Source organism: Salminus brasiliensis, chromosome 10 (genome assembly GCF_030463535.1).
Source record: "Salminus brasiliensis chromosome 10, fSalBra1.hap2, whole genome shotgun sequence".
Classification (NCBI taxonomy): Eukaryota; Metazoa; Chordata; class Actinopteri; order Characiformes; family Bryconidae; genus Salminus; species Salminus brasiliensis.
The window spans coordinates 13,286,302-13,314,220 of record NC_132887.1 but is presented as its reverse complement, the minus strand read 5'-3'; the positions used below and the strand labels follow the sequence as shown (position 1 = coordinate 13,314,220).

Genomic DNA, 27,919 nt, shown 5'->3' with positions numbered 1-27,919 from the left:
GACAGCAGGCTAATTAATGTCCTTCCTTCATAATGGTGGTGGTGGTGATGCAAAGTCCAGGTATTTGGGAAGTGACGTCATCGACCCCCGGAAAGGGAGAGGTGGGCGGGGGGGCTGTCGGTTGTAGGAAGGGGGGGGGGGGGAACGAAGCGTTTGAGAGCCCAAGATGGCAGCGAAATCCGATGGCGTGGGGGTCGTCGCCGGTTTCGCCCAGCTGCGCGAGCAGGACGAGGCAGCGGGATCGGGGGAGGACGAGGAGCCCGCGGACAGCGCGGCCATCCACATGTGCCACTGCTGCAACTCCTCGTCGTGCTACTGGGGCTGCCGGAGCGCGTGCCTCTCGGCGCGCGGCAGGCGGAGAAGAGGCGCGCGCCCGCGGCCCGGGGAGGAGCGCCTGTGGCTGGACTGCCTGTGGATCGTGCTGGCCCTGCTGGTCTTCTTTGGCGACGTGGGCACGGACGTGTGGCTGGCCGCCGACTACTACTCGCGCAGAGACTACCTGTGGTGCGGGCTCACGCTCTTCTTCGTGCTCGTGCCCTCCGTGCTCGTGCAGATCCTCAGCTTCAGGTGGTTCGTGCAGGACTACACAGGCGGTGGGCTCGGGGCGGTGGAAGGGCTCAGCCGGAGGGCAGGCGTGCACGGCCGGGACCGCTGCTGCCACATCGCCGTGTGGGTCTGGCACGCCGCGGTGCACGTTCTTCAGCTGGGGCAAGTGTGGAGGTAAGGCTGCGGGGCTGGCTCGGTGATGCTGGTCATGCCAGCGTAATGCACACACACACACACACACACACACACACACTTCCCCTCTCTCATTCAGCACTTGCTTCCTTTCATTTAGGACATTTACCATTTCCTCATCGTAAACAACCGTGTTATCTCCAGCTTTAGCCTACGTAGCAGTGGTCAGCAATCCTCCTCCTGGAAATGTGCTGTCCTGCAGCTTTTACTGGTTTCACGTCCGACTATAATCGTTCAGTGGGTTAGCAGCGGGCTTCTGTAGGCATCAATCCAGGTGGGGTCGATTAGGTTTGGAGCCAAAGCCCTGCAGGGTCTCCAGATCTCGAGGAGCAGTGCTGCTGACCAGTGCTGAATGCATGCCCAGCTCAACTTGTGTCCGTGCGATGTAGCACTGCAGCTCTGCCTGAAACACACATATGCAGTATGGGTTTATTAGGAGACGCTGCTGAGACATAAACAAGACCTAAAGCATCCCTGAATCCCTGAATCCCGAGATGTATTGAAAGCTAGGCTGGCTTCATGTACAGATGCACTACGGTTTAGCAGGTTGAGCATGGTGAACATGTGTCCGTGCTTAAAGCCTCGGTCACCTTTCACTGGTGCTGGATTCTGCAGCTGCGTCTCTAAGCGCCTCGCTTTTGAACAGGGGAAGGTCGTTGTGTTTGTTCTTGGCGCGTTTCAGCTCCGTGGCTCTGCTGCATGGACTCGTCCAGCATGGCTCCCTGTATCAACCTGCACACGTTCAGCAGCTGGATTTTCGCCGTGGCCGTTTCTGGGATGGGCTAGCTTGCTTGCAAAAAAAAAACAAACACACACTCACATTTCCTCACATTTGTGCTTTTTAAAGGACCAGTCAAATATTTCAGCAAGTCTTGCGCATTAGCGTGAGGCTAAGCAAATATGAAATGCACGGTTAAGGACAAGGGAGTGTGTGTGTGTGTGTGGGGGGGGTGGGGGGGGGGGTGTTGTTTTCGGACATTTTGTTGCTGGACCCATCATACTCGACGCCTGCCAGTTGTTTCAAGTGGGAACAGAGCTGTACAGTATCCTTAGAAGTAGAAATGGATGTAGCTGGAAATAAATTTACTTAAATGACCTCTACACGAGGAGGGGGGTGGGTGGGTTGAGTCACTGGTGAAAGCAGACCAATTCGAGTAGGTATCCTTTCACAGTGTTCAGCTCCTTTTAAGGAGCAGAATGCATTGTTGATGGGCTTCATAACCTCCAAAATTAAGCTACTTAAGCCTCTTCAAGGTCAGAGGGATTTTATATGGAACAGCATTACTGAATAGTTGACGTTTGAGACTGACCGGCTTGTTCAAGAGTGCTGCATTGGTCTAGGATCTTCCCAGCTTCTTGAAGAGCATCAGTGTGCATTGAACAACCCAGATGATGAAGATAGGCATCTTAATTTGAGGATATATAGCTTATATAGCTTGTCCTTTTTATTGCTATATGATCTAAACACTGGAAAAACACTGCACCTATTCTCAGGATATTATACTGCTTTAGGAGAAATCACTACGCGACTATAGTTGCGTAGTTGCAGGCGTAGGCCGCTCCTAACTGCCTTTTTACAGCTCAGATTTTACTGTGGGGCTTCATGTGGATCTGACTTTTTCATGACTGTACATCTTCGGGGGCAAGGCTGAACACCCTGGAATGAAAAGCATCTAAATTTCCCTTTTTAAAATCCAGTTTTAGCTGGACTGTCATTTCCTAGGCTGTCTGAGTGGGGAAATAATTGATTGTCTGCTTTTTAACCCGCATCTGACCATTAGCACCAGGCGTGTAGGATCTCAACTCTCTGCAGCACCAGGACTAGACACCCATGTCCTAGACTATGTGCTATCTATGCTCTGTGGTCTACTTTCAAAAAAAGGCTGAGCTGAAGGATAGCACATGTAAGGTATGTATCATCAGAGTAGATGTAAAGACAGATATCCTGTCTGTCTGTCTGCTGCTCCACAGTTGTCCTATCAAGCACATGGAGCACATGGCTGGCAGACTCGGCCAGAACATTTGTTCTCTCCCTGCCGGCCTCACTTAGGCTCACTGGATATGCACATATGCTGCCCTTGGCAAAGCTGACAATGATGAGGCTTGATTAGGGTGTTAAAAGTGCAAGTCCCCAGCTTGACTCAGTTTGGTTGCCATAAAAATCCCCAATGACCCTACTGCTAATCTCAGCATTTTTTCACTGTGACTAGTAAGTTTTCATCTGTAGTTTTAGTATTTCAGCTGGATGATTCCCCGGACTAAAGCCTTAAACAATAGCTCTATTCTCTCTCAGCAGTTACCATTGAATTGATACTGAAATCGTAGCTGAATTTATTAGGGAGTATGCCAGTAAGAGGCTGCTTTAAGGAACTCAACCGGGAACTCAGATTTACGTTGGAGCACTCGCTGAGAATAAGCTGAGAAAAAACATGGAAGCTAACCTCTTAACTTTTGCACATTGCACACAAATACAGGTAAGTAACTACCAACAGCACTAAAATGGCAATAAAGCACACCCAAAAAAAAAGATTATTTGGAGATATGTTGTCACCACCACTGTAAAGAAATCTGATCGTCAAACCACTCTGAATGAACTGTACAGAAACCCAGATAACTTTTCAAAATTCCTATTCAGCTTCCCATTTAACAGTTTATATTAATTTATATCATCCAAATATTGCCTCTTGCCCCTGTGCTGATGTTAAGTTGTGGAACTAAAACCCATAGAAAGCAGAACTCGGACCCTCTGAGTGGGAAAAATAAATTGGAGGACTGTTGAAGTTTCTTCCAGATTTGGTTGTTCTGCATAGAAGGTCGTTGCAATGCACCATCTGTTCTTACCTGCAAGAGTTGATTCGGCCTCACATCATGATCTTGGCACACTGACCTGAATTACCCACTATGTGTCTTCAAGCACTCGTAACCTCAAGCCCCTGCAGTAACACCTCACACTCCCCAGCATAACACTTTTTACACACTTTTATCTCCACTCTACCACAGTGTGAGAAGCCCTCGAGGCTATGCACAGCTGCTGCTACACACATGCCTGACCGTAACATTGAGCTCACTTTATAGCCATCACTATCCCTGGTCTACAGTCATGCACCTCCCCTACTCATAGGTTCTGTTCCCAGGCACGCTGTTTAAGGAATGCATTCATTCTTTGTCCTGAAGATTCACAGTTGATTCCAGTGCCTTCCTGGTGGGAGAAGAATTCAGTAATATGATTATACTGCCTAAAGGAATGGAACCCACAACACTGTCATCAATAACCCAGTGATCCAACCACTGAGCTCCAATACAATAAGAGAAAGGAAAACATAATATAATGGACAATGAGCACGAGGTGTGTCAGATTCTGGGGAGAAAAAAACAAACAAATTGCAGCCCTGCCCGTTCATTTTTTAAGGTTAGAACAGTTGATGATTCATTGCTGCTTATATCTGATAGCAGTTGGAGAATCAATATTAATGGCTGAGTGGAATAGTTCTGAATGCAAGGGAGCTCTCTGTCCTCTCAGGCTTGAGGCCTGTGCTGCTTCTGAATAAACACTCTTCACAAGCTTCTTCCACTGCTTTCTGTAATCTGTAACACTGTCATTTCAGATCGGGTCATCGGTTCTGCTCCTGTAGGCCCAGAGTCAAGCACAGTTTGATGATTTCCCCGCTCAGATAAACTTGGTAATTAACTGCTAAGTTGAATCAGATCTGTATGAGTGAGGGAAATGACCGAACTGCGAACTGAAAGACATTCCTCTAGGTCTGTAATAAACCTAAAAAAGAGGTGATGGTCAGTCAAGGGGAGAGTTCAGGGAAGGAATCTGGTTTTCTTAGGTTTTCTTGTCTCATTCATATCCGTGATGCTGAAAAAAGCATCTGCATACTACAGTTGAACCTGTCATTAAGTCAGATTTTTCTGCTACTCGAATGAGTATTGACATTAAATACTATGATCTAGCCAAAGTTATTTATGTTGATTAACTGGGTAATCTATTAATGTTGTATTTGTTACCATTAATGCTGTAACCATGTTTGAAGGGTTTGTGTTGGATTATGTCAAGATTAAAGTTCAACTCAGTTCAACTGTCATTATAATAAAACAGGGTTGTACAATACAACGAAACACTCTAAGTCTCTGAGGCAGAATAGGTGGGACTTGCACAGACAATAAGTACAAAATAAGTAGATACAAAGATGTACAGATATGTATACATGTGCAAATGTGTGCATGTGCATGATGGCATTAAATATAGAAATAGTACAATGGAATAAATACCCAAGATTATAGCTGAAACCTTCAGAAATAAGTAGACTAATAGTCTAAATGGTTCTTCAGGTATAGTCCAGTGTCCAGCACAGTGTGATGTCCCTGCTGCTCAAACACACTCACTAATTCTCATAATTAATAGACATGTTTGGACTAGAAAACCACCTAACTGTGCTGATTCTTGGCCCACCAGGTCAGTAATTGAAGGATCCTGGTCTGCATCCAGATATCTTACTTAACCCCAGTACAAAAACTATCTAAAAAACCCAAGACTTCTAGGATTTTAGGTCATTTTGCATTTGCTCCCACTTTGCCCATTTTCACTCTGTGCCAGCTTTATCCCATAATTTTGGTTTTGCTGTATGCTCTTCTTCCCTCACCCCATTCTCATTTCATGAATCCATGGTTTTCTTTTTGCTTTGCTTTAGTTGCCCTGATGGACTGGTACCCCTAGAGAGAAGCTCTTGGGTTTGGGATGGGGGGGTACAGTCATTCACAGAGCAGAGGGCAAAGGGACAGAGTGGCCTGCGGAACATGGGGCAAGCTTTTCGTAAGTCTGTTTCTCCAGTTATCCACATTTTCGTACTGTTTTCCCCATTTTGTTCCATTCTTTTATTTGTACTGTACATTTTATAGCTAAATATTTGATGGGTTAGGCCGCTTCACTTGTTCTGAAAAATGTGTTAAATCAAGATGAAATGATTAAACAGATGCGGAATGTCTTTATTTTATCAAAGACTTCAGCATGTCACTCTAGTCCCGTGTCTGCATAATGCTGAGGCATATTTTCCCTAGTGAGGCATTTCCTCTACCCGCATGTTTGTTCAGTGATGTGAAACAGAGAAAAGAGCCTGTTTGATAGTACTCCCCAGGAAGCTTTTGTGGGAAAACTCAGGAAACCTTGTGGGATTTCACAGCCGTGCGTGTCTTTCATCTGAGATGTCACATTCACTTTTTACTCCGTACCAGATAAATAGAGGAAAATCCCTCTAATTTTATTTGACTGCGCACCTACTTTGGAGCTTACTGTATTTGAGTGCACTGAGTGCTTTGCTACTAGTCCCTTTCAGTTGTCAATTTACATTCTGAAGGAAACAAATATTGTAGATCTACACAAGATCTACAGATCTAAGAAAAAGCAGTTGTCATACATGAGCGGTAAACAGATAAAATCAGAGGTGCCAAACACTATCTTATAATATCTTAGAATGCATTCGGACTGAGCTCCCTGATGATTCGGCTCCCAGTTCCTTTAAAACACAGCAGTCAAATAACTCTGACTGATTTGACGTGTCTGTGTATACACTGATCAGCCATAACATTGACACCACTTGCCTAATATTGAATACGTCCCCTTCGTGCTGCCACAACAGCTTTCACCATTTGAGTCATGGACTTCACAAGACTTTTGTCCTGTGTCCTCTGGCACCAAGACGTTAGCAGCAGACCCTTTACGTCCTGTAAGTTCTGAGGTGAGGCCTCCATGGATTGCATTAATGAGACTTAGGAGCCCATTAGCCTGTCGCCAGTTCCCTGGTTGCCCTTTCTTGGACCACTTTTGATAGGTACTGACCACTGAATACCAGAAAAACCCCACAAGATCTGCCTGATGTTTTGGAGATGCTCTAACCCAGTCGTCTAGCCATCACAATTTGGCCCTTGTCAAAGTGGCTCAGACCCTTATGCTTGACCATTTTTCCTGCTTTTAGCACCTTCATCACCTTCAAGAAATGACAGTTTCTTGAAGGTAATTTAATTAATATTCCACCCTAATATATCCACTCTTTGATCGATGCCACTGTAGATTAAGATAATCCATGTGTTTCATTTCTCCTGTCAGTGGTATTCATGTTCTGGCTGATGGTTGTATAGTGGCACACACTGAACACATATCTGACTACAGATGTGAAATAACTACTTTATAGTTTTATACAGAATGCACTGTAAATTTTACTATAGTATATGTCTGTGTGTTAGTGTAAGCTTCCTGCTCTTGTTTCTTAAATCACTAGTGTGAGGAACTTCCATGGGTTAAACTGCATTTCAGCAATAGTTTTAAATAGTTTCAAATACTATATTATGTTTTCATGTTCCGCTGTCCCACACCGCAGACTATAAACTGTCCTATTAGCTTTTGAGAGCGCCCCTCATACCTCTTTACTTGTGAATAATGCCCATTAATGGTTCCTTGAGGATGCCTGAGGACGCTCTAACTGGATCAGGCTTAAAATAGACAATATCCGATTCATCCATTAAAACATGCCAGATCAGGACATTAGACTCTAACCCTAGTACATACGTCATATGTACATTCAAATTTATGATCAGTTATCCTCTACCCTTATTGCAGAGGATAAGGGCATGCTTATAGTTTGTAAGCATATAACCAGCAAAGTGTCATTCTGAATGACTAAGCAGTCCCTAAGTCTTGAATTAGGTTTTTCTTAATTAAGGCAGTTGCCATCTGGGCCTTTCAGTGCAGTATACTGAATTCTAACTGTTGTGTATGCACTATAAAGGCCACTAACCTGAACAGTTTCCAACAATCACCAGAATTCTAATGATGACAGCTTGCTGTGTACTACTATAGATAAGAAATGACCAGTCAGATGAACTAGAGTAAATCTATGTGAGTCTTTGTTCCACAAGAATTGAATTAAGTATTATTTTTGTTCTTTATTGGGAAGAACTATTAATTTACCAGTGTAATGGGAGACAGACAAGGAAGGCAGTGTGCGATTGTAAGTCATGCCATAACCGTCTGTGTTTCAGCTGGGGCTTAATGGCGGGCATTTACTAAAATAACTGGGAAAGCCATGAATTCTAAAAAGCAGACAAAATGCACAAAAAAAAACTTTTTTTTTTAAATTGAAATGATGATCAAAAATAAGAACAACACTGAGAACAAAGAAAATAAAATGCAGAGAGAAATAAAGAGATACACAGGGTTAGAAGATTTAGACACAGAGTTAGAAATGAAAGTGAAACAAAGGGGAGTATAAATACACTGAACACAGACAAAAAAACACCTGATCACGCTAATTACTAGGAGGCATTACAGACTACACACAGGTTGCAAGAATAATGATTAGGTGGGGCTAAGATGATTCAGGGACTAAAATGAGGCAGAGTTATGCCAGGTTCACACTGCATGATTTTAACCCCAATTTTCGAGTCGCTGACTGTTTTTGGAGATCAACGGCAAAAGCCTCAGGCCGGTAGCAAATCGGTGCTGGCTTGGTTGCTTGGTGGCTTGTGTGAGCTGCTAAAAAATGTAATCTGAGGGCTCGCCAAATGATTCTTGATGCCTCGCAAGCCCCTGACAGATATCTAGCAGGACCTAGATCAGGACCTATCAGCAACTCCAAATCCAGTAGTGTGAAAAGTGCTGTGACTCATGTTTCTTACAGAAAGAAAAGAAGAAAAAACATCACATCACTTCTCATGTGTGTTTTTGGAGAGCAGGCAGACTGGTTACGGGTTCTTGTAATTTGTGACCCGCCATGTTGCTGATCAGGCGTGTAGTGTGCAAACCACCCCTACAAATGTGCAGATTACAGGACAACAAGTAGTGTAGTGTGAAGGGTACAATTATCTGACCACTGAAAGTAGTTCATTTTACTCTGCCTGCTTCTGAGAAAAGGTAATTAGCTAAAACACAGGTGAAACATTGGCATTGCAGCATTAAAATGCATGTTGAAATGTCCTACAGACAGGGCGAGTAAGTGCTCCTTAATTTCAGCTGTATTAACTCCATATAAAAACATATTAATAAATGTCATAACTATGGCTCATAAAACAAGGCATTACTGACTAATGAAATGTTTTGAGCTTAATTAGAGTTTGGTATGTAAATATTTTCAATGAATGATAAGTTTTATAAGCTGAGTAACAGGCATAACCATGACATCCGAGTCATCTCACATTACTGGATGTGAGATTGCCTATCCTGAAGTCCAGAATTCTCACTTCAGGACATTCTGATAATGCACTCCTTCTGCACCAGTTTGTGTGTTACACATACATATATATTTCACATACACCTGCCAGCTACTGGACATGAGTGTCAAATTTCTGAAAGTTACAGTAGATCATCCTCTGTCTTCTAATCTGTCAGAATGACAGTCTTCAGATTTTTCCGTCATCATTGAAAAAATCAGTCAGTGCAGACAGTATCCAGGACCACTGCTCTCATCTTGCCTGAATCTGCGCCAGTGGTTCTGACATCTTCAGACCCTGTTTCCGGAGGTTTGAAAGGTTGCTACTTTACTAACTTCAGATATGAGCCTGTGCTGGCATATATGCTCAGCTCTTCCAGGTACAACAAAGCTCTCTCTATATATTTTTTTCCTTTTCCTTGCACCCACACATGCACGTACCAGCACACACCAGAAAATTCATCAGCATGTAGTGTGGGTTCTGAATCCTTAGCCCATCAGCCTACTGGCATGTTTCACCATGAATGCAGGTAGGAATGATGGATGTTCACCCAATCTCTGCCAGAGTGGGTGCACTGTGTAAGTGTGTGGGTTTGTGGGGGCGGTCAGATTTCAAGTACATTGTTGGTGCTAATTTGTCATCAGTAAGCAGAGTGACTCACTGAACTTGCTGCCAAGCTTAATTAAAGTCGCCTGCTAATGTATCCTGCTCTGATCTTGGCAGAGCTGTTTGATGACTAGGTTAGGTGTGAGTTATGGCTGCATATTATGAACAAAACACCATGTTATCATTTTGCTACATGTAGTCATTATGTGTGTTACGGTATGTATATTCATTACAAACCGGCATGCTATGTACATTATGGTTTGGTGAATGTTGTCATATTGAGAATGCAAAGACTGATGAATGAGAAAAGGTACAAAATTTCACGTGTGACTTAACTAGACTGATTGGCGTCTGACAATGGCGAGTACAAATGACACACAGGAGCAAGAACAATCAGAAAGGGTGTTTCCTCAAGGGTCTTTTCTTTATAAAGGTTGGTCTTAAGGTTTAAATATGTAAATATACATTAAAGTGGACATAAAAGTGGACAAATTGAAACACTGCTCCCAATGCACAATTTTAACATGTTATCACCTAAAGCAACAACTGTGGAGAATTGTCATTCACAGAGAGTGATAAAAACATGTATTGATTTGGTACAGTCAAATTACTGGACTTCACACATATATGACTGGTTATTGTCATTTATATATATTTATTCATATTTTTACAAATATATTTGGCTTTAGCTGTTATTTTTATTTTATGGTTAAATGCTACAAAGTATTGCTTTAATACACTACAGACTTTACCAACTATTCCAGGGGGCATTATAAAACACTAAGCAGAACAAACTGTAACTGGCACTAGTGTCTGTTCAAAATAAATGTGTATTATTAAATGTGTATATATAAAATGTATATTTATTTTTTACTTTTATTGGACTATGTTGTCAAGGCCATAGTGTGAACCGAACCTGGGCTTTTGTGTGCCTTTACACCCCACCCCCAGTAGTGATATACCTTGCATTTAACATTTTGTGCAGGTGTTGGCCCAATATGTTTTTCAAAATTCTTTAAAGATAATTTACTCAACCACTTTATTGATTAGTTAAATGATCTAAATGATTCATTTTGCTCCAAAAAGTCAGTATTTCTGTATTTCAAAGCATTTCAGTTCATTTTATTACAACAAACCAAGATTAAAACTGGCAAATCCAGCATGCCAAAAAGTTCAACTTTAACATGCTAAAAACTCCAAATCCTAGTTTCTATGTATATCCCTTTCCCAAGGAAATGTCCTTTAAATTAATGGCAGAAATACAATAATTAAATAAGGAATATGTCCCATTTAGCCCAAATCACATAAGCACAAGCAGGCAATAAAGAAGCCCAGATTATAGCCTCAACATTTTCTCTTATTTAATGACAATTCTATGGTAGCAGGCAAGACTTGTGTGTAATGAGTGTATTTAGCAACTGAAAGGACAGAAATCCCTACTAATGATTTCTAAACATGACTAGACAACACTTGCAGTGGTTTTGTCCTTTCTGGCGGCCCATCGTCCAGACTAGCACCTGTACTGTTTCTCTTGAGGTGACCACGGATCACGCTAGTGCTGCTGTGGTAGGCCATCAACACTTTGCTCAGTGTAGAACCACCTTTTTGTTTCATTCTAATCTTAAGCACTCCCATACATTCTACGCCTTGGGTCCTTGGAAAACATTCACAAACCTCTTCTATCACAGAGTCAGACTCTACTGCAGCCACCATTATGTTTTAAAAATGGCAGTTTTGAATGGAAGTGACCATGACTGAAGCCAAAAACAGCATCATGCATGCAGCAATCACATATTTGGAGTAAAACACTAAAAATCTGAAAATATATTACCCTATATTATTGATAGTAGAAAATGTAGTCCCCAAAACATATTTTGTATGTGAGCTCAGTATTACAAAAGCCAGATTTAACATATCTGCTAAGAAACAGTATATTTTTCAGCCCTGATGTGAATGCTGCTGAAACCTTCAGGACTTTCGATAAAAGGGCTCTAAAATGATACCCTGGTCCACTTGCTGCTGATTTCTGATTTCTGCCTCCTGTGGGCGTCAGAGTGTTTGTTTCCCAAAGAGCTGATCTCTGCTGTTTTCGGTCTTACATCCCAGCTGTGAAATGTATTTAATTTTCTTAGTTTTTTTGCTGGTGTGACAATTGTGCTTGTTTTTCCTGCATTGCATTTTATCACATTCTGCATCTTAAATAAGTTTCCTATTTGTCTACTGATGCAATGTATATACCATGACGATGTGCATTACAACAGGAGACACTTTTAGTGCAGTGTAAAATGTGGCTTAGAGCATGATAGATAGATTGATAGAAAGATAGATGGAGTGGCAGTGTCTACTGTTCAGAAAAGGCTTTCTACTAAATTGTGGTACATTGCTCTAATGATTTAATTGCATTCAGCAACAAGCATGTTAGTGAGGTCAGGATGTTGGATAATCACCACCCCAACCTTATCCCCAACTCTTTCCAAAGATTTTGTATACCATCATTCCGGAGAACACAGTTCCACTGCTCCACAGCTCAATGCTGGGACCCTATCTCGCCCACACCTGCCATTAGGCCGTGGTGCCAGTAGGTTCATGTTTGTCTGTTCCAGGGAATCCTATTCTATTGGCAGTATCTTTCTACAGGGACTAGACAAGATGTGTGGGTGTGCATTGCACATCTGTATTAGCAGTGGGTCTAAATTAAAGTAGACGAATGCATTCATTAGAAGGGGTGTCCACAAACATTTGGACCAATAGTGTGCAGATAAGCAGTGACAGGCCCTTTTTTCTTTTATCTTCTGTCAGAGGTGTGTGTGTGTGTGTGTCTGTGTGTGTGTGCATTTGTCTGAAAGCAGTGACCATTTTTAACAACGTGCAATTTGCATAATTGTCACAAGAACTTCATGCATGAGGACTGGAGACTGGAGGTGGCAAGACACTGGTGGAGTGTTCCTGTTGAGCTGGGCCACATTTATTATGATGATGGAGCTGCAAGAATGATTTAGATAGGTGCATATGGACAAGTCATGTGGCGTGAGCAGAATACTTGAAATTGTGTGAGGAGAGGGAAAAGGCACACGGCCAGAAAATTGCATGGTGAGCCTTGTGATTAGTGCTATTCTTTCTCTGAGAATGCCTTTAACCTTGCTTTTTCGTCTTTACTCGAGTTTTATGCTCAGTATTGATGGAGGATATGGCAGGACAATATATTGTTTGCTACAAACCTGATATCACAGAAATCTGCAATATACACATTAGTCTTTAACCCAAGAATGCCCAGTCCTGGTCCTGGAGATCTAAAATTCTGCATAGTCAGATGCCCCTGAATGCCTTCATTATATGCATAAAATATGTTGGATTAGGGGTGAAGATGAAATCTCCTAGGGCAGGACTAAGTACACTATACAATTCTTGAGTGTTTCAGTGTTGAAAAAATCTTTAGTCCTTTGGATAGGTAGATGAAGCTCAGACCACACTGTTGAATCGATTGTTGTATTTCTGGAGCATTTTAATATGCAGTTTAGTATGAGAAGAGGAGAGAACTCTGAGAACTTGGAATGGGGGGTTAGGGCAGTATCTGTATTAAGCTTAAAAGTAGGACTGAGAGATCTTACTGAGAAGCAGAAAGGTAATAGGGAGGTTGCTGGGTGAACAGGAAACGGGAGGTTTCTAAAGAAAGGGAATTTATAGGATGATCGATTGGAAGGATCCTTCTTTCTATCTAACACAGATTCAGGTATGATCCTCCTTCCAAACATTAGTTATTTCATCGAGTACATGACCGCCTCTAGCACTGTTCTTTACATTCCTAGTACAATTCATTATTAGCCTATATGGTGTTTGTAATGGTTTATTATTTGCATAATGTTATGATGCTTTTCACTGATAATTCAGAGTTAGTCTACTCAAGACTGTACTCTTTGCTCAGCTCACACACTCACACCTTAGTATCTTTCAAACTGTTGTGTTCCGTGTATAAGAGCCAAATTGTTGCATATTAATTGTGTTGTAGTTGGTGTGGTACTGTACCTGTCTTGTCTAATTGCATTGTGTGTATGTTGCACTGGAACCCTGGAGGAATGTTGTTGGGTTCCACTATAGACTTTAGTGTTAGGATGGCTATGATTTTCCTTTTGAGTACTGATGGAAATCTGCAAACTAAATGTGAAGGAGGAGGAAGTTTTTTTTTTTTTCTGTGGACGGTGAGCTAACTCTTATTTATAATAGACATCAGTTGTACTGCCGTCACCCTGTTCAGATCTATTACAGTACACTTTGCCTCAGTTGTCGCTGTAGACTCTGTAGTTCTGAGAAATCCCTTCCATCTCACTCATGTCTTTGTCCTCTGAAGGTTTTCTTTTCTCATCGCTTTCGAGTACTCACTTGAGTAGTGAGCAACTGTTAGCCCACAGATGCTGCACTTGATTTTATAAAAACTACCACAGGAAGACAAGAAAAAAGAAAATAAATGAGTAGTTATTATTAGACCTGCATCCCAGTAGTTGGTATATTTGTAGAAATATACATTTTTTTACTGGGTAAATCAAAAGGGTTTGTTCTGTGAAGTTCCCTATTAAAAGCGGTTACTCTACATTTCAACCCTTTTGAAATATTCTAGTAATATTTTGTACCTTTTTTCTAGAGATTTTTTTTTTTGGCCGGAAGGGGGGGCTGGGGGGTGGGGGCACAATCACCGTTTGCCAGTACTGATCAAGGACAGGGCTAGATGAAATCAACCACATTTAAAACACTAGCTGTGTGATCGGCTAAATTATCAGCCGATTGCCAATTGCATATTTGGGCTTAAAATCGATCAATCTTTAGCCTAGATGGGGAATTCCCATCACCATCTGCTTGAACTCATTTTACAGTCATAAATAATGCACACATGTACACCTATGTCCCTCCAGAGTTGCTCTGCCTCAGGCGTTCTATAATAGAGGTGTCCATATGCTTCAAAGCTTCTCAACAAAGTGTCCCACAGTCCATCCACTTTCTTCTGCTCCAGCTCCCAACAAGACTGTAGAGCATTGATTACCTGGTTCAGTTTTATTGGAAGAAAATGTGTCTTGGTTGAGTTGTGTGGACACTGACTATTAAGGTAAAAACTAGGTAAAACTACATGACGGAATTAATTTAACTGACATTCCATTGTAAGTGAAATAATTAATCTATTTGAAATGCTCTGTTGCTAGATTTCCATGGTTTGGTACTTTGGTACTAAAAACAACTGTTTTTAATGAGATGTGTTGTAGTGAGTTTACCCATTAAGCACAGTCAAACCGTTTTGATTTTAAAAAATGTAGACAAAAACATTACAGTTAAACAAAAAATAAATCAACATTTAGATTTATGGGAGCTCAAAAGGTACACTTACCCTATTTGGCATCATAGGTCCATTATTTTATGTCCATATAAAATCATATATTTTAAAATATGTAAAATTGTAATTATAACTTTACATAAGATAAAACCTTTGCTAGATAATTTAACAAGATTCTATTCCAAGTGCCTTTAAATCATCTCTGTTGCTCCACTCATCACAAAGTATTCACAAAATGTAAAGCAAAGCAACAGCTGGAAAGTTGAAATGATGTTGGGGAAAAAATAGACATGCCTAGTTTTTATATGACAGAAAAATGTATTTAGAAGTACTGGATACAGTTTGAAGTTAATGTTTGAAGTTGAGAAAGGGCATGCCAAAGTTTGGGAGCAGTGGCACTAAATGATATTGCTGTTATAAACAAGTGCAAAGAATATAAACCAGTCCAAGTGCCAAATGATTTTAGTAAGTTGAGTTTTGGCAAATGTTCTCGTTTCCAAACAGGTACATCCGCACTATGTACCTGGGCATTCAGAGCCGGCGTCAGACAGAACACAGGCGGCGTTTTTATTGGGCCATGATGTATGAGTATGCTGACGTCAACATGCTTCGATTGCTGGAGACCTTCTTGGAGAGTGCCCCTCAACTGGTGCTACAACTCTGCATAATGATCCAGAAGAACCGGGCCGAGACATTGCAGTGTAAGTAGATGGCCGCTTATATACGGTCAATTTGTTTGTCAAAAACATTTAGAGAAAACTTTCACTGAACAAAGTATAGACGGCTCTGTTGGTGCTTCTCCAATGTAAAGCATTTTTATTCCATGACCCGGCTTAGTATGATTATAGGATATGAGCCTGACATACTACTAATACTACTAACTGCTAATACTCAATGCATTTTTACATTATCCCCTTAAGGTATGTCCTTATTAGCATCACTGCTGTCCTTGTCCTGGGTGCTAGCCTCCTACCATAAGCTCCTGAGAGACTCCAGAGATGACAAGAAGAGCATGAGCTATCGAGGCGCACTGATCCACATCTTCTGGAGGCTCTTCACAATTTCTTCACGGGTGCTCTCCTTTGCTCTCTTTGCTTCCATCTTCCACATCTACTTTGGCATTTTCGTGGTGGTGCACTGGTGTGCCATGGCCTTCTGGATTGTGCACGGAGGTACGGATTTCTGCATGTCCAAGTGGGAAGAGGTGCTGTTCAACATGGTGGTTGGCATTGTCTACATCTTCTGCTGGTTCAATGTGAAGGAAGGCAGGACCCGGTACCGCATGATGATCTATTATTTTGTGGTGCTGGCTGAGAATACGGTGCTTACCTGCCTGTGGTACGCATACAGAGACCCCACCACAACAGACTCGTATGCGGTACCAGTGCTTTGTGGAGTCTACCTAAGTTTTGCCTCAGGGGTGGTCTTCATGGGTATCTACTATGGAGTCCTTCACCCCATGGGCCCTAGGTGGAGGGTACTGGCCAGCTCCTGCTGTGCTGAGCTCCTCTGGGGCCTTCCCTTACCCCCAGAAGCTGAGCCCATGGCCCCTACCCCTGGTCCTCGAGCGTCACAGCCAACCCCTACCCGGATATCCACAGGGGGTTATGACCAGCAGGATGACTCTGCGGCAGACACCTGCCTTCCCGTGTTTCAGGTGCGTTCTCCCGAGCCCACCACGCCATTGGGCCGCTACCGTTCTGAGGGGCCCCTCATCAAGATCGACATGCCCCGGAAGCGCTACCCAGCCTGGGACGCTCACTTTGTGGACAGGCGCCTGAGAAGGACTATAAACATCCTGCAGTTCATCACCCCCGCGGCTGTAGGGATCAGGTACAGGGACGGACCACTGCTTTATGAGCTCTTGCAGTACGAGTCCTCCCTGTGACGACACGCTCTCTCTTCCATCTTTTTTTCTGTCTCCGTCACACAGTCCATTCTTCCCTTGTTTTTCTTAAACTTTTGTTTTTTGGCAAAAGTTTTAGCAAAAAAGTTTTTTTATATAAATATGTAATTAATGTCATGAATACTTTTAAAAATGTGAAGAACAAAACTTGATCAAAGTTGTGTATGTTTTTTTTTGTTTACAAACTGTGTTTATTTGTACATCAACCTATATGTTTAAAAATGTTGAGTTTTCCTCATGGTGTTTACAGCTAACTGAAGTCATTACACTGGAAAAATGGAGGTAGATCAACCATGCCAGCACCACCTTTTGAGTATTAATCTTCTTTAATCTAAGAAATCAGAACTCTACTTTGCATTTTTCCTAGGTTGAACTTTAATTGTCTTCCTCCATGGCTGTGCTGGTTGTTAAATGGCATGTCCATGTCAGGATTTTGGTTTTGTTTGGACTTATACTGACCTCTACAGGCAAAAGCCTACAACCATATAGTCTGATTATGGCATTCATTGGCTGATTTGCCTTAAAGTTATCTTAAATAGAAATGTTTAAGAAATTACTCATGAAAAGAGAAAATTACTCATGAAAAAGAATACCTCATTGACTCACGATAGCACAACTTTCATTAAAAGCTCAAGAAGCCCATTTTGCACAGTATATCTAATACATATATATATATATAGATATATAGATATATATATATGTGTGTGTGTGTGTATATGTTCTGGAGAAACAGATCACATTGTACAGTAGAGTTTGAACAAAAAGGCCTTATATGAGGTAAAAAAAAAAAAAAAGCACAGCGCTCTGTCAAGTGCAGCATTGCAGGTCCTTTGATTGTGGCTGGGAAAAATAGGGTATTTCAAAGCATCACAATCTTTGCTGTTGGGCTGTTCGTCCATATTTTTGCAGTGTTCTGATAATATATTAAGCACAGTAAAGCCCTCCTAAAAGCAGCGTTGTAAAAATGGTCAGGTAGTTCTCCTCCATTCTTCCCAGACTTGTATAAGCATCTTCCTATGGATGCATTCTCATAGTTTTTATCCCCATCTTCCCTATATGGTCATTTAAACCAGAATTCCAAGTAATAAACTTATGAGGTGCAAATGTTGTCACTGGTTCCGTATGGAATCATGGCATGCATATATATATATATATATATATATATATATATATATATATATATATATATATATATATATATAATTTTTTTTTTTTTCAACCTGGCAATTTTGTGAACTTTTATTTTTATCCAAGGTATAACAAAATGCTATGTTGATTGAGGTAGACGTTATCTTTGCCTGAATATACCTGATTGGTTTCCCGCAGAGTGAGAGACCACGGCAGTGTTTCACCACAGGACTTTCCTGATCGGCTCTGAGAAGAGGACGCCATGGCACACAGGGCTTGCTGCCATCAGCAGAACTATACAAAGCCAAATCACATCCTCTACTGTAATCTACTGTAACTCTCTCTGCCAGTGGTGCACCCAGCCACCTGTCAAAAACTGTCTAATTACAGATAGGTGCTCACAATGAAATCTTTTATCTGCCGTACTTAAGCAAGCAGTTAATTGGATAATTGGTGCTACATTTTTCAGCATAATCGACTTTTGTTTGTGCACTTTTGTGGAAATGGTAAAAGCATACATGGCTTGGTAACATTATGAATATGACTTTTGTTTGCTTGCTTGCTAGTTCACCATCCTTATTTCCATATTAGACAGAAATAGATATCATTCAGATCATTCACATTACCTTATCAACTGGAACACACTTCAGGGTTGGCTTGGTGCACCATATTTAGGAGATCACTGCTGTCTTTGACTCCATTGTGCCTGCTAAGATCCTAACAACCAGATGCCATGCAGGTGCGTCCAATGAGGTGTAGGGTTCTTGCCAGGGTTGGAAAGGAGCTTGAGGAACAGCTTAAAAGGGTTTTGCGTTACTGGTGAGTGTGCTGAGAAAACATTTCTTTTTATTTCCTTGTCAGAATCATTATTGAAGTTACTGGGTGGACTGTTACACTCTTTGAACAAAAGGATGCTTCAGATGGTTCTTTGAGGGATGCCATGGAAGAACCACTTCTGTATGATAAACCATGTTTGTAATAGATATCTTTTTCATGGAACCAAAAGTGGTTCTTCTATGGCCTCACTCGAACCATTTGAAGCACCGTTATTTTTAGTGTGTAGGCGTGTAGGCGGATGGATTTGAATCGGACTTGATGTGGTAATAGGAACTCTTTCATGCTGAACCTCTTGGCTCCTTCCCTGGTTGCTGCTAGCCCTTCCCTTATATTAATGTATGGCTCAGGTGTATTCTGGTGCAGATACTCTTGTTGTAGATTTTCCTTCACTGCAAAATGTTCTTGAGTTTTTTTCAAACATGATAAGTTAAGTGAATACATTTACAATCTAGTACCTCAGAATTTGTATTAAATGCCGAAGCTAAGCTCAATATTTTATGAGGTCTTATTATTTCCTTTACTATGTTCTGCATTCACTGTACTCTGGTTCACTGTTGTTTGCTGGAAAACATCCCATCTCATCTTCTGTATTAGGGTTTGTTTTGTGTTGGGGTCTTTTTTTTAATCCCCCCTTGTGTTTTTCAAGACAGTGTCTTGTTAATTTTGCCAAAAATCTGTTAGCTGCTAAATTCGTCCATTGGAGCATCTACACTCCTCTAGGTGCTAATACACTGTGATCAGTTTCTCTTCATCACCAAAACCTCCTCACTTGAAGCGTTCTTACCATATTATGGCACACAATGTTGATTGTTTGTTTGTTATGCTGAGCAAGGAATTCCAGTTCATTAATACACCTGCAATATCCTCATGTGCTTCCACTGCGGCCTGAGGATTCCGACTGTGTTCTAAGACTGTTTAATGAATGCTCTCAATTTTGTATTCGCCATAATTTGTGTACTCAGGCATTCCTTTCAATGAAATCCGTTTTTCTTTTCTCTGATTCTGCATGTTCGCCTAGGCTGCGAGGGCTTCCTTGACAACGTGGTGGAAAATGACATGCGGAAAATGCAGCGAAAAGCATTGAAACGTTAGTTCAGCTGCACAGTGGTGTGCAAGCTAGGGGGTTAATCATTCTCACTCATGCAGCTGCTTGATTTTGATAACAGCATATGTAGAATGCAATGTCCCTCATGCAGAATTTCCCATTTTTCGTGTCTTTAAATACACTAGTCTTTATTTTACTCTGTGGTGCCTTTTATATTGTCGGTGCTTAATACCGCCAAGGCAACCATTTCAGCAAACAACAATGCCAGTAGTGTACATAGAAACATGTTTTTTTTTCTTTGTTTGCTTGTCTGTTTGTTTGGGTTTGTTTTTCAGGTGCCAATGCAGTATATGACTACTGTACATGTGTAAATGTGTAACATAACTTTGCAGCATACGGTTGAGTATACATTCCAGTGTTATTGTGGAAGGAGAGGTTTGAAGATGAGGCTGCACAGCCTTTGTACAATCCTCTGTAACTGTTCTCAAAGTGTTACAGGTTGAAGGTAGAGCAATACTAGATATCAGTGGCATTGTAACCTCAATTACTTGCATATACAAATATGTTGAGTAACAGCTTGGAGCTAGAAAGGGAATCTCTGTGTTTCTACATGAGATGTCCAGTATTGCTCTACTGGTGAACGTTTGGGAACAATATCCTCAAGGTGCTAAGCTGAACCTCCTTTGTATATTATACTTTATAAATATGTAAATAGGACATCCTGTAAAGCCTTACTGTAAATGATCTACAGCTGTTCATTGTAAACAAAAAACAACAATATGAACAGAAATACCTTGTAAATAGTGTAGTATAGAGGTACAATTCTGTTATGTGTAGAAATATGACCTTTCTATTCACCTAATGTTTTCTTAATTTGTTGGAGATTGCATTGATATTGACTATGATCATCAACATGGACATGAGATTGTTGCTTCTGTACAAAATGTCTCTGGAACCACTGTAATGCTACAGTGTAGCAGTCAAAATATGTGTTTTCCGTTCAGAAGCTTTAAGCAGATTAGCAGCATGGATGCCCATTTTGTTTCAAACAACACAAACGTTGACAAGATAGATTCAGAAGGTATCTTAATTAGCCCCCCCCACCCACTGTTATTGTTCAGAGACTACCCTTATGGAAAAGTTATATAGTTTGACATGTGATCCCAAAAACACATTTATGTGAAAAGTGTGAAAATACATACACTATATGAACAAAAGTATTGGGACACCTGCATTAATTGTTTTTTTCTGAAATCAAGGATATTTAAAAAAAAAAAAAAGTGTTTAATCTGCTTTTGTTGGAGTAATCGTCTCTATTGTCAAGGGAAGGCATTCTACAAGATTTTGGAGCGTTGCTGTGAGGATTTGATTACATTCAGTGACAAGACGTTAGTGAGGTCAAAATGTTGGATGATCACCACCCCAACTCCCCCATTCCCAATAATGGGCAAACATCATTCCAGAGAACACAGTCCCACAGCTCCACAGCTCACACAGCTTTATACCCCTCTATCCCAGGCTTGGCATTAGGCATGGTGCCAATAGATTCATGTTTATCTGCTCCAGAAAGTCCTATTCCTCTGCCATTACTTCTCTACAGGGACTAGACAAGCTGTGTTTGTGCATTAGCACATCCATGTCACTAATGGGTGCAATTTAAATTAGCTGAATGCATTTTTAATAAAAGGGGTGTCTACGAACATTTGGACATATATTGTACACAATACAATAAGCGATCAAACTTCTTGGTAATGTGGTCGCATTTTTCTGTGAAATGTTAAATGAGCAAAATCCATGTATTATTCACATGTTTTTTCTATATATTTTTTCTAATCGCCAAACCGACAATAAAAACCTGACTCAAATCCATAAACATCAAAGAGTAGGATGCAGTTCTACTTTGATGCGGAGTCACTATTCAAAACTATGCAATCTAAAAAGTACAGTTATATAATCAGCATGAAGTTATTGTGTTTTGGGTCATTTGTTACACTCCTGACCTTTCCTAACATTAATGTAAGAAAGAAAAACCCTGCTGACTATTGAGTTGACACAGAGACCAAAATTTAAACTGCACCATATCCTCAGCATGCAAGTTAGCATTAACCTAAGCACACTAATTTGCAGATATAAACAGGACTGATTTGTTAATGGGGTGGGACAAGAGTATAACATCAAGTCTATGATAATGTTAGACCTCTTAATAGGGATGTCCTAATCCCAATCCCAATCCAGATTCTAGTCTTTGTTTTAACCACAGTGCTCTGGTGGCCTCAAGATGCCATTAACAGACGTTAGTGCCCAGCCGGCAGCAGTGAGGACGTTCTGAGAAGGTAAATAAGAGTCTGCAGCATAATATCTGAAACTTTTTTAAACTATCACGAAAGCGCTCTGTTTTACCAGCGGGAGAACCACTTGAATTTGTTTTTAAACACGCACTAGAAAGTGCATAACCAAGTGGAGGCTAGCGCTAATGCTAATGCACAGGCCATAGAAACCCAAACATAGCAGGTTGATCTCACTATAAAACAATTATTAACATCAGTAGTCGACAAACAACAACAAATATCTAAATGTGACTGTATTATTTATACAAACACAGAAATTGGTTCGGTGTTGACTGATACTCAGCATTTAAAGATGGAGGTTAAATTGGGACATTCCTACCTGCCAACATTATGGGTTATTTGGTTTAGCTGATTTGGGGTCTTATATCTTGTTAATTGATGAACTTTTCAAAATGTTGCCTGGTTTTAAAGAACGCTCATGCAGCATATTACCTCTACACTTTTCCTCCTACACTGTTGATAGATGATGTTTCAGGTTTCCAGGTTGTATAGATAATAAATGGATTTATATTTTCACATTTGGGTTTCTTGGCGTTAAAGTTGAGTTTACTGAACACATTTTCTGTACCTTCGTTTCCTGAATGTGTAAAAATATGCATCCAGACTAAGAAAATTATTAGTGTTCATTTCTCCTTGTTATAATGTGTTTTATTTTGACCTGTGAGTAAAAATAGGATTTGAACAGTGGTTTAGAATTCAGTGACAGTCGTCACATCTGTGCTTAAGAATGTAACTATTAAAGGTTTGATGAATTTACTGTTATATTTAGACAGCTATATAAGTAGCCAGTTGAAAACCAAAGTTTCGGAACTACCCTCTGAATCTCATACGTCACTTATAATAACTTAACTGTTGCCCTTGTATCAGTTTCTCAGTTGGGCTGTGTTTATTTAAGGGGGCATCACCTTGTTGGTTAAGTTTTCTATCAAAGCACAAGAACATATTTTTTGGTATCCAAACAATGCAATATAATCACATCCTCTATTCTGGTTTTGACACCAGTTGCGTTGTTAACGAATGTCACAACACGTCTTACTCTGCATAGAAATTAATGTGAAAAATGCAAATACTGTACAAAATGTATTATGTATGATGTATAAAAAATATTATATATTTGTGTTTTTTCTGGTAAAATCTATTTTGCCAGTGCTACAGTAAAACATGACTTTTCATATGATGGTAAAATTATTGTACATTCAATATCTTATTTTTATGATGTGCTGTGAAGCTCTATTTATGTACTGTTTGTCTAGCGTTTGGGATGAGGATGGCATCAGTTTTGATGTCACTATTGTCAAGCTATTGTTGCTCAACCCAGCATGTTGCATTGTGGACTCTGAAGATAACATGCTTGGATCCTGTAATGGCAACAATGTCTTTTTAGAGAACAAATTAAGTGCAGGCTTCTTTTTGTTTGTTTGTTTGTTATTTTAATTGAGGACAAAACTCCAGTTCATGATTTTAGTACTCAGTGACACAAAGTAAAGATATAAAAACAATATCAGACCATGTTATGGTTCTTTAAGGGCTATCAGATAGCTAGACTACATGTTCAAGTATTTTTTGTGGCGTCAAGAAGTATATTATTCAGAAAATACATACATTTGCTCTTGTGGAGCAACAACAAATATTAGTGGCACAACACGGTGATTCCCCCTTGCTTACACAGCAGACCCCTAATCTGCACATGAATCTGTCTAATAATAAAGAGAATCAAAGAGTACAATTATGTAAAATTTTGTCACTTCTGTGGGTCACGTCTTTGTTTTTTTAAGCAAACAAACGAACAAAATATATGTTATCTGATTTGAGTGAGGAATATGTAACGTCTATTAGATCAGTAAAAGAATTTATATATAGAAATGTCATTGTATTAGTTTTATCATTTGTAACTTCAGAATTTGTGATAGCCACATCATGCATACAGTGCTGAGCAGAAGTGAATAAAAAGTTATTAGTTGAACGAACAGCACATTGTAATTGGATGTGTGTGTGAATGTGTGTTCACTTAACCATTTCCAAAGCTGTCCTCAAGAAAAGTATCCACAGTATTTACATTCAATTAACACTCAGTACCTAGTTTATCTAAAGTCCTTCATTAAAGTAAATCAGGTGCGCTGCTGGTGGAACTGAACACATCCATACATTGTCTCTAGTTCACAGAGTTCTGCTTCTTAGAGCCTGCTAAATAAGTACTAACTTCAGTACCTCACAGCCACTCTGGAAGTTAACCCCTCATGCTCCCTGACTTAAATAACACCCTAAGAATCTATGAATTTGTAATTAAATGCAAACTGGCCTGAATTGGGTTATGAGAGTAGGGAAAAAAGCCAGGATCCCTGGGTTCAGAGCGAGTTTAAAAGGTTAAAACTGATGTTGCCTTCTGAAGGCAAACACTAAAAATTATTTCATTATCATATAGGTATATATAGTAAACTTTTATGATCATGATTAATTTGCCTGTGTGAGTCCTTGTGTGTGTAACTGAATGTTTAATGTATAAAACTGTACCTATTATGAACTTGTTAAATGCAGGAGCGTACTGTTTTTTTTTTTTTTTAACATTCATGCTTGTGTTTGGAACATTAAATTTAGGGAAATGTGCAAATATCATCATCCAAAGTATGTATAATGCCAAGTGATTTATGCTTATTCTCCATTTTATCTGTTTATCCATTGCCCTGATCAGATTTACACAGCTACTGCTGATTCTCAGGTTTCTCTTATTTATTTATTTGTTTATTTATTTATTCATTTATTCTGGATCTGGATACTTTGTATCAGTAATAAAGGATGTTGTTAAAATAATTCAGTACCACTGAACATTAAACTGATGATTTTACTAAATGATGTATGTTTCGTTTAATTGGGGGTTGGAATGTGAATGAATGTATTTTTTCATCAGTGTGTTTGTCTGGACGTTCTCATACTTGAAAAGCTATATTGTTTAGCTTTGTGTTATCTTGGTGGAATATCTATTTTTACCATATTTTGGGGGTAAAATAGCTTTTTTTATAGGAAGAACATTTCATTTTGATTTGATATATGGATTGTGTCGTTATTTAATGTTACCTAATTAAGTTAAGTGTCAAATAAATATAAATAGTTTTTGGGTTGTTGTTGTTTTTTTAGGATAGTGTGATGTGCTGTCCAACACCTGTTTGAAATTTGAAAATGTATATTCTGTATTAGCTATCTGACAGACGCAGTTCAGATGTATCTTTGTTATAAATGAATTGTATGTTTTGGTAGCTTTTGAGATTTGCTTCAAAAAAGACTTTAGAAACACTGAAGTTGTCTGTGTAATTTTGCATGGGTATAACGTACTTGGTGCATTGAGGAATACTAAAGTTTGAGATTCAGGGGTTTTGTTAAAGTTTATTTTTTAACTTGGTGTTGGTCAGTTCTGTGTGACTTTGTGTGAAGTTCCGATTTTATGGTCCTTTGGTACCTTTAACTGTGAGGCTCTTGTTCTGATTCCTCAAGGCAAGATTATAGTTTGCATGAGAGTAGCTGTCTGGCGTTCTGAGGCGCCTCTGAAGTGATCACCAGCAAGAGCTCTGCCTGAATCACTGGGTTACTGATTTCTATTTTGAATCAAAGTATTTTACTCTGTGTGTAAGGAGATGATCAGTTGACCAGTTTGCTTCATGGGCACTGGATGGTATCCTTATATTTTTGCTTACAGTATATCTGTATTTTTACAATGACTCAATCACACCCTACCACTGTACTTCACTGTATATAAATCAGCCACTGGATCGAGGAACATGCATAACGTGGTTGGTGGTTGATTTATAGACAGTGCTAAAAAATCACGACTCAGAATGCAGATTCTTTAGCCTTGCCATTTATGTTGTGGATGGAATCACGCAGTGTTTGTAGTTTAATCACCAGCCATCAGTGTGATGCGTTGTTCCCTTCATGTACACATTACATCTCAACATTTCCTATTATGACTAAAATTATTATGATCTATCCAAAACTAATGTTAAGGAAAAATCTACTTGTGTATAGAGTAATATGATTTTTTCCTGTAATTTATGACAGCTCATAGCTTATAGATGCCTTAATAAGGCTTTCTCTTTCAGCAGAAGTTGCTTGTCACACAAAGACTGACTACTATTCAGCAGTTATGGGTGTCAAGGTTTTTCAGTTTAGAGCTGTCCTCCCTTAAGAATAATGAATGTAAGTAATCTAAAACAAACAGTTATCAACAGGATTTGGATCTGAATTCCTCCTGAAGATGTTAAACTTAAACTCTATAGTAGTGGGCCAGATTCCCACACTCGGTTTTTAATACTGGATATGTGTTCCCAATCAGTTTAAATGTATTTTTTTGTTTTGTTTTGTGTTTACAATTTTATACATCACCAGAAGGTTTTAATAATAAAAAAAATGTACTGTACAGGTTCCACTGATACGCAAGATACAAATGTACACATCAACAAATAATTTTGTATCTTTGTCATTTTAATACATTAACAATGTTGTGACTGAAATGAAGAAAACTAATAAACATTTCATTTTCCTACAACTGTGAGTGCCACTTGTGTTTTATGCACCTCCACACTGCTAAATATAATGTCAATGTTAAACATAAATAGTTTAAGACACCATGAAGCAGCAGTTACAGTGAGTCCAAGAAGTATTTGATCCCTTGCTGATTTTCTTCGTTGGCCCACTAATAAAGACATGATCATTCTATACTTTTAATGGTAGATGTATTCTTACATGGAGAGACAGAATATTAAAAAGAAAATCCAGAAAATAAATCTAAGGAATATATATTAATTGATTTGTATTTCATGGAGTGAAATAAGTATTTGATCCCTTAGTATTCATTAGCAGTTCTGGCTTTTACAGACCAGTTAGACACTCCCAATCAACTTGTTACCTGACCTGAAGCCACCTGTTCTCACTAATCACTTGTGTGAAAAACACCTGTCCACAGAATCAGACAGATCACACAGATTTCAAGTCTCCAACATGGGTAAAACCAAAGAGCTGTCACAGGACCTCAGAGTCAGAATTGTTGACCTTCACAAAGCTGGAATGGGCTACAAAAAGATTAGTAAGGTGTTGGATGTGAAAGTAACAACTATTGGTGCAATTATCAGAAAGTTTAAAGAGTATAACATGACAATCAACAGACCTCGGCCCGGTGCTCCAAAGAAGATTTCGCCTCGTGGGGTGGCAATGATGCTGAGAACAGTCAGAAATCGTCCTGCAACCACTCGGCAGGAGTTAGCAAATGACCTGAAGGCAGCTGGGACCACAGTTTGCAAGGAAACAATTGGCAACACTTTGCGCAACAATGGATTCACATCCTGCAGTGCCCGAAAGGTACCCCTGCTGAAGAGAGCACATGTGGAGGCGCGCCTCAAGTATGCCAATGATCATTTGAAAGATGAACCAAGTTATTGGGAGAAGGTTTTGTGGTCAGACGAGACCAAAATTGAACTTTTTGGCCTCAACTCCACCCGCCATGTGTGGAGGAAGAAAAATGCTGCCTATGACCCCAAGAACACTGTGCCCACCGTCAAGCATGGAGGTGGAAGCATAATGTTTTGGGGGTGTTTCTCTGCCAAGGGTACAGGGCTACTTCACCGCATCACTGGGAAGATGGATGGAGCCATGTACCGCACAATCCTGAGGGACAACCTCCTCCCCTCTGCCAGGGATCTGAAAATGGGCCGTGGTTGGGTCTTCCAACATGATAACGACCCTAAACATACAGCAAAGGCAACAAAGGATTGGCTCAAGAAAAATCACATTAAGGTCATGGA

General features: G+C 40.1%; 1 protein-coding gene across 1 annotated transcript; it reads left to right on the top strand.

Moving 5' to 3' along the window:
* The first annotated feature begins 151 nt into the window (after window positions 1–151).
* Window positions 152–17,868, top strand: xkr6a (XK, Kell blood group complex subunit-related family, member 6a). Its single transcript, XM_072689277.1, has 3 exons — window positions 152–720; window positions 15,371–15,567; window positions 15,787–17,868. Exons 1-3 carry the CDS (start codon window positions 167–169, stop codon window positions 16,752–16,754), a joined length of 1,719 nt encoding a protein of 572 aa, XP_072545378.1. The 5' UTR covers window positions 152–166; the 3' UTR covers window positions 16,755–17,868.
* The last annotated feature ends 10,051 nt before the right edge of the window (window positions 17,869–27,919 follow it).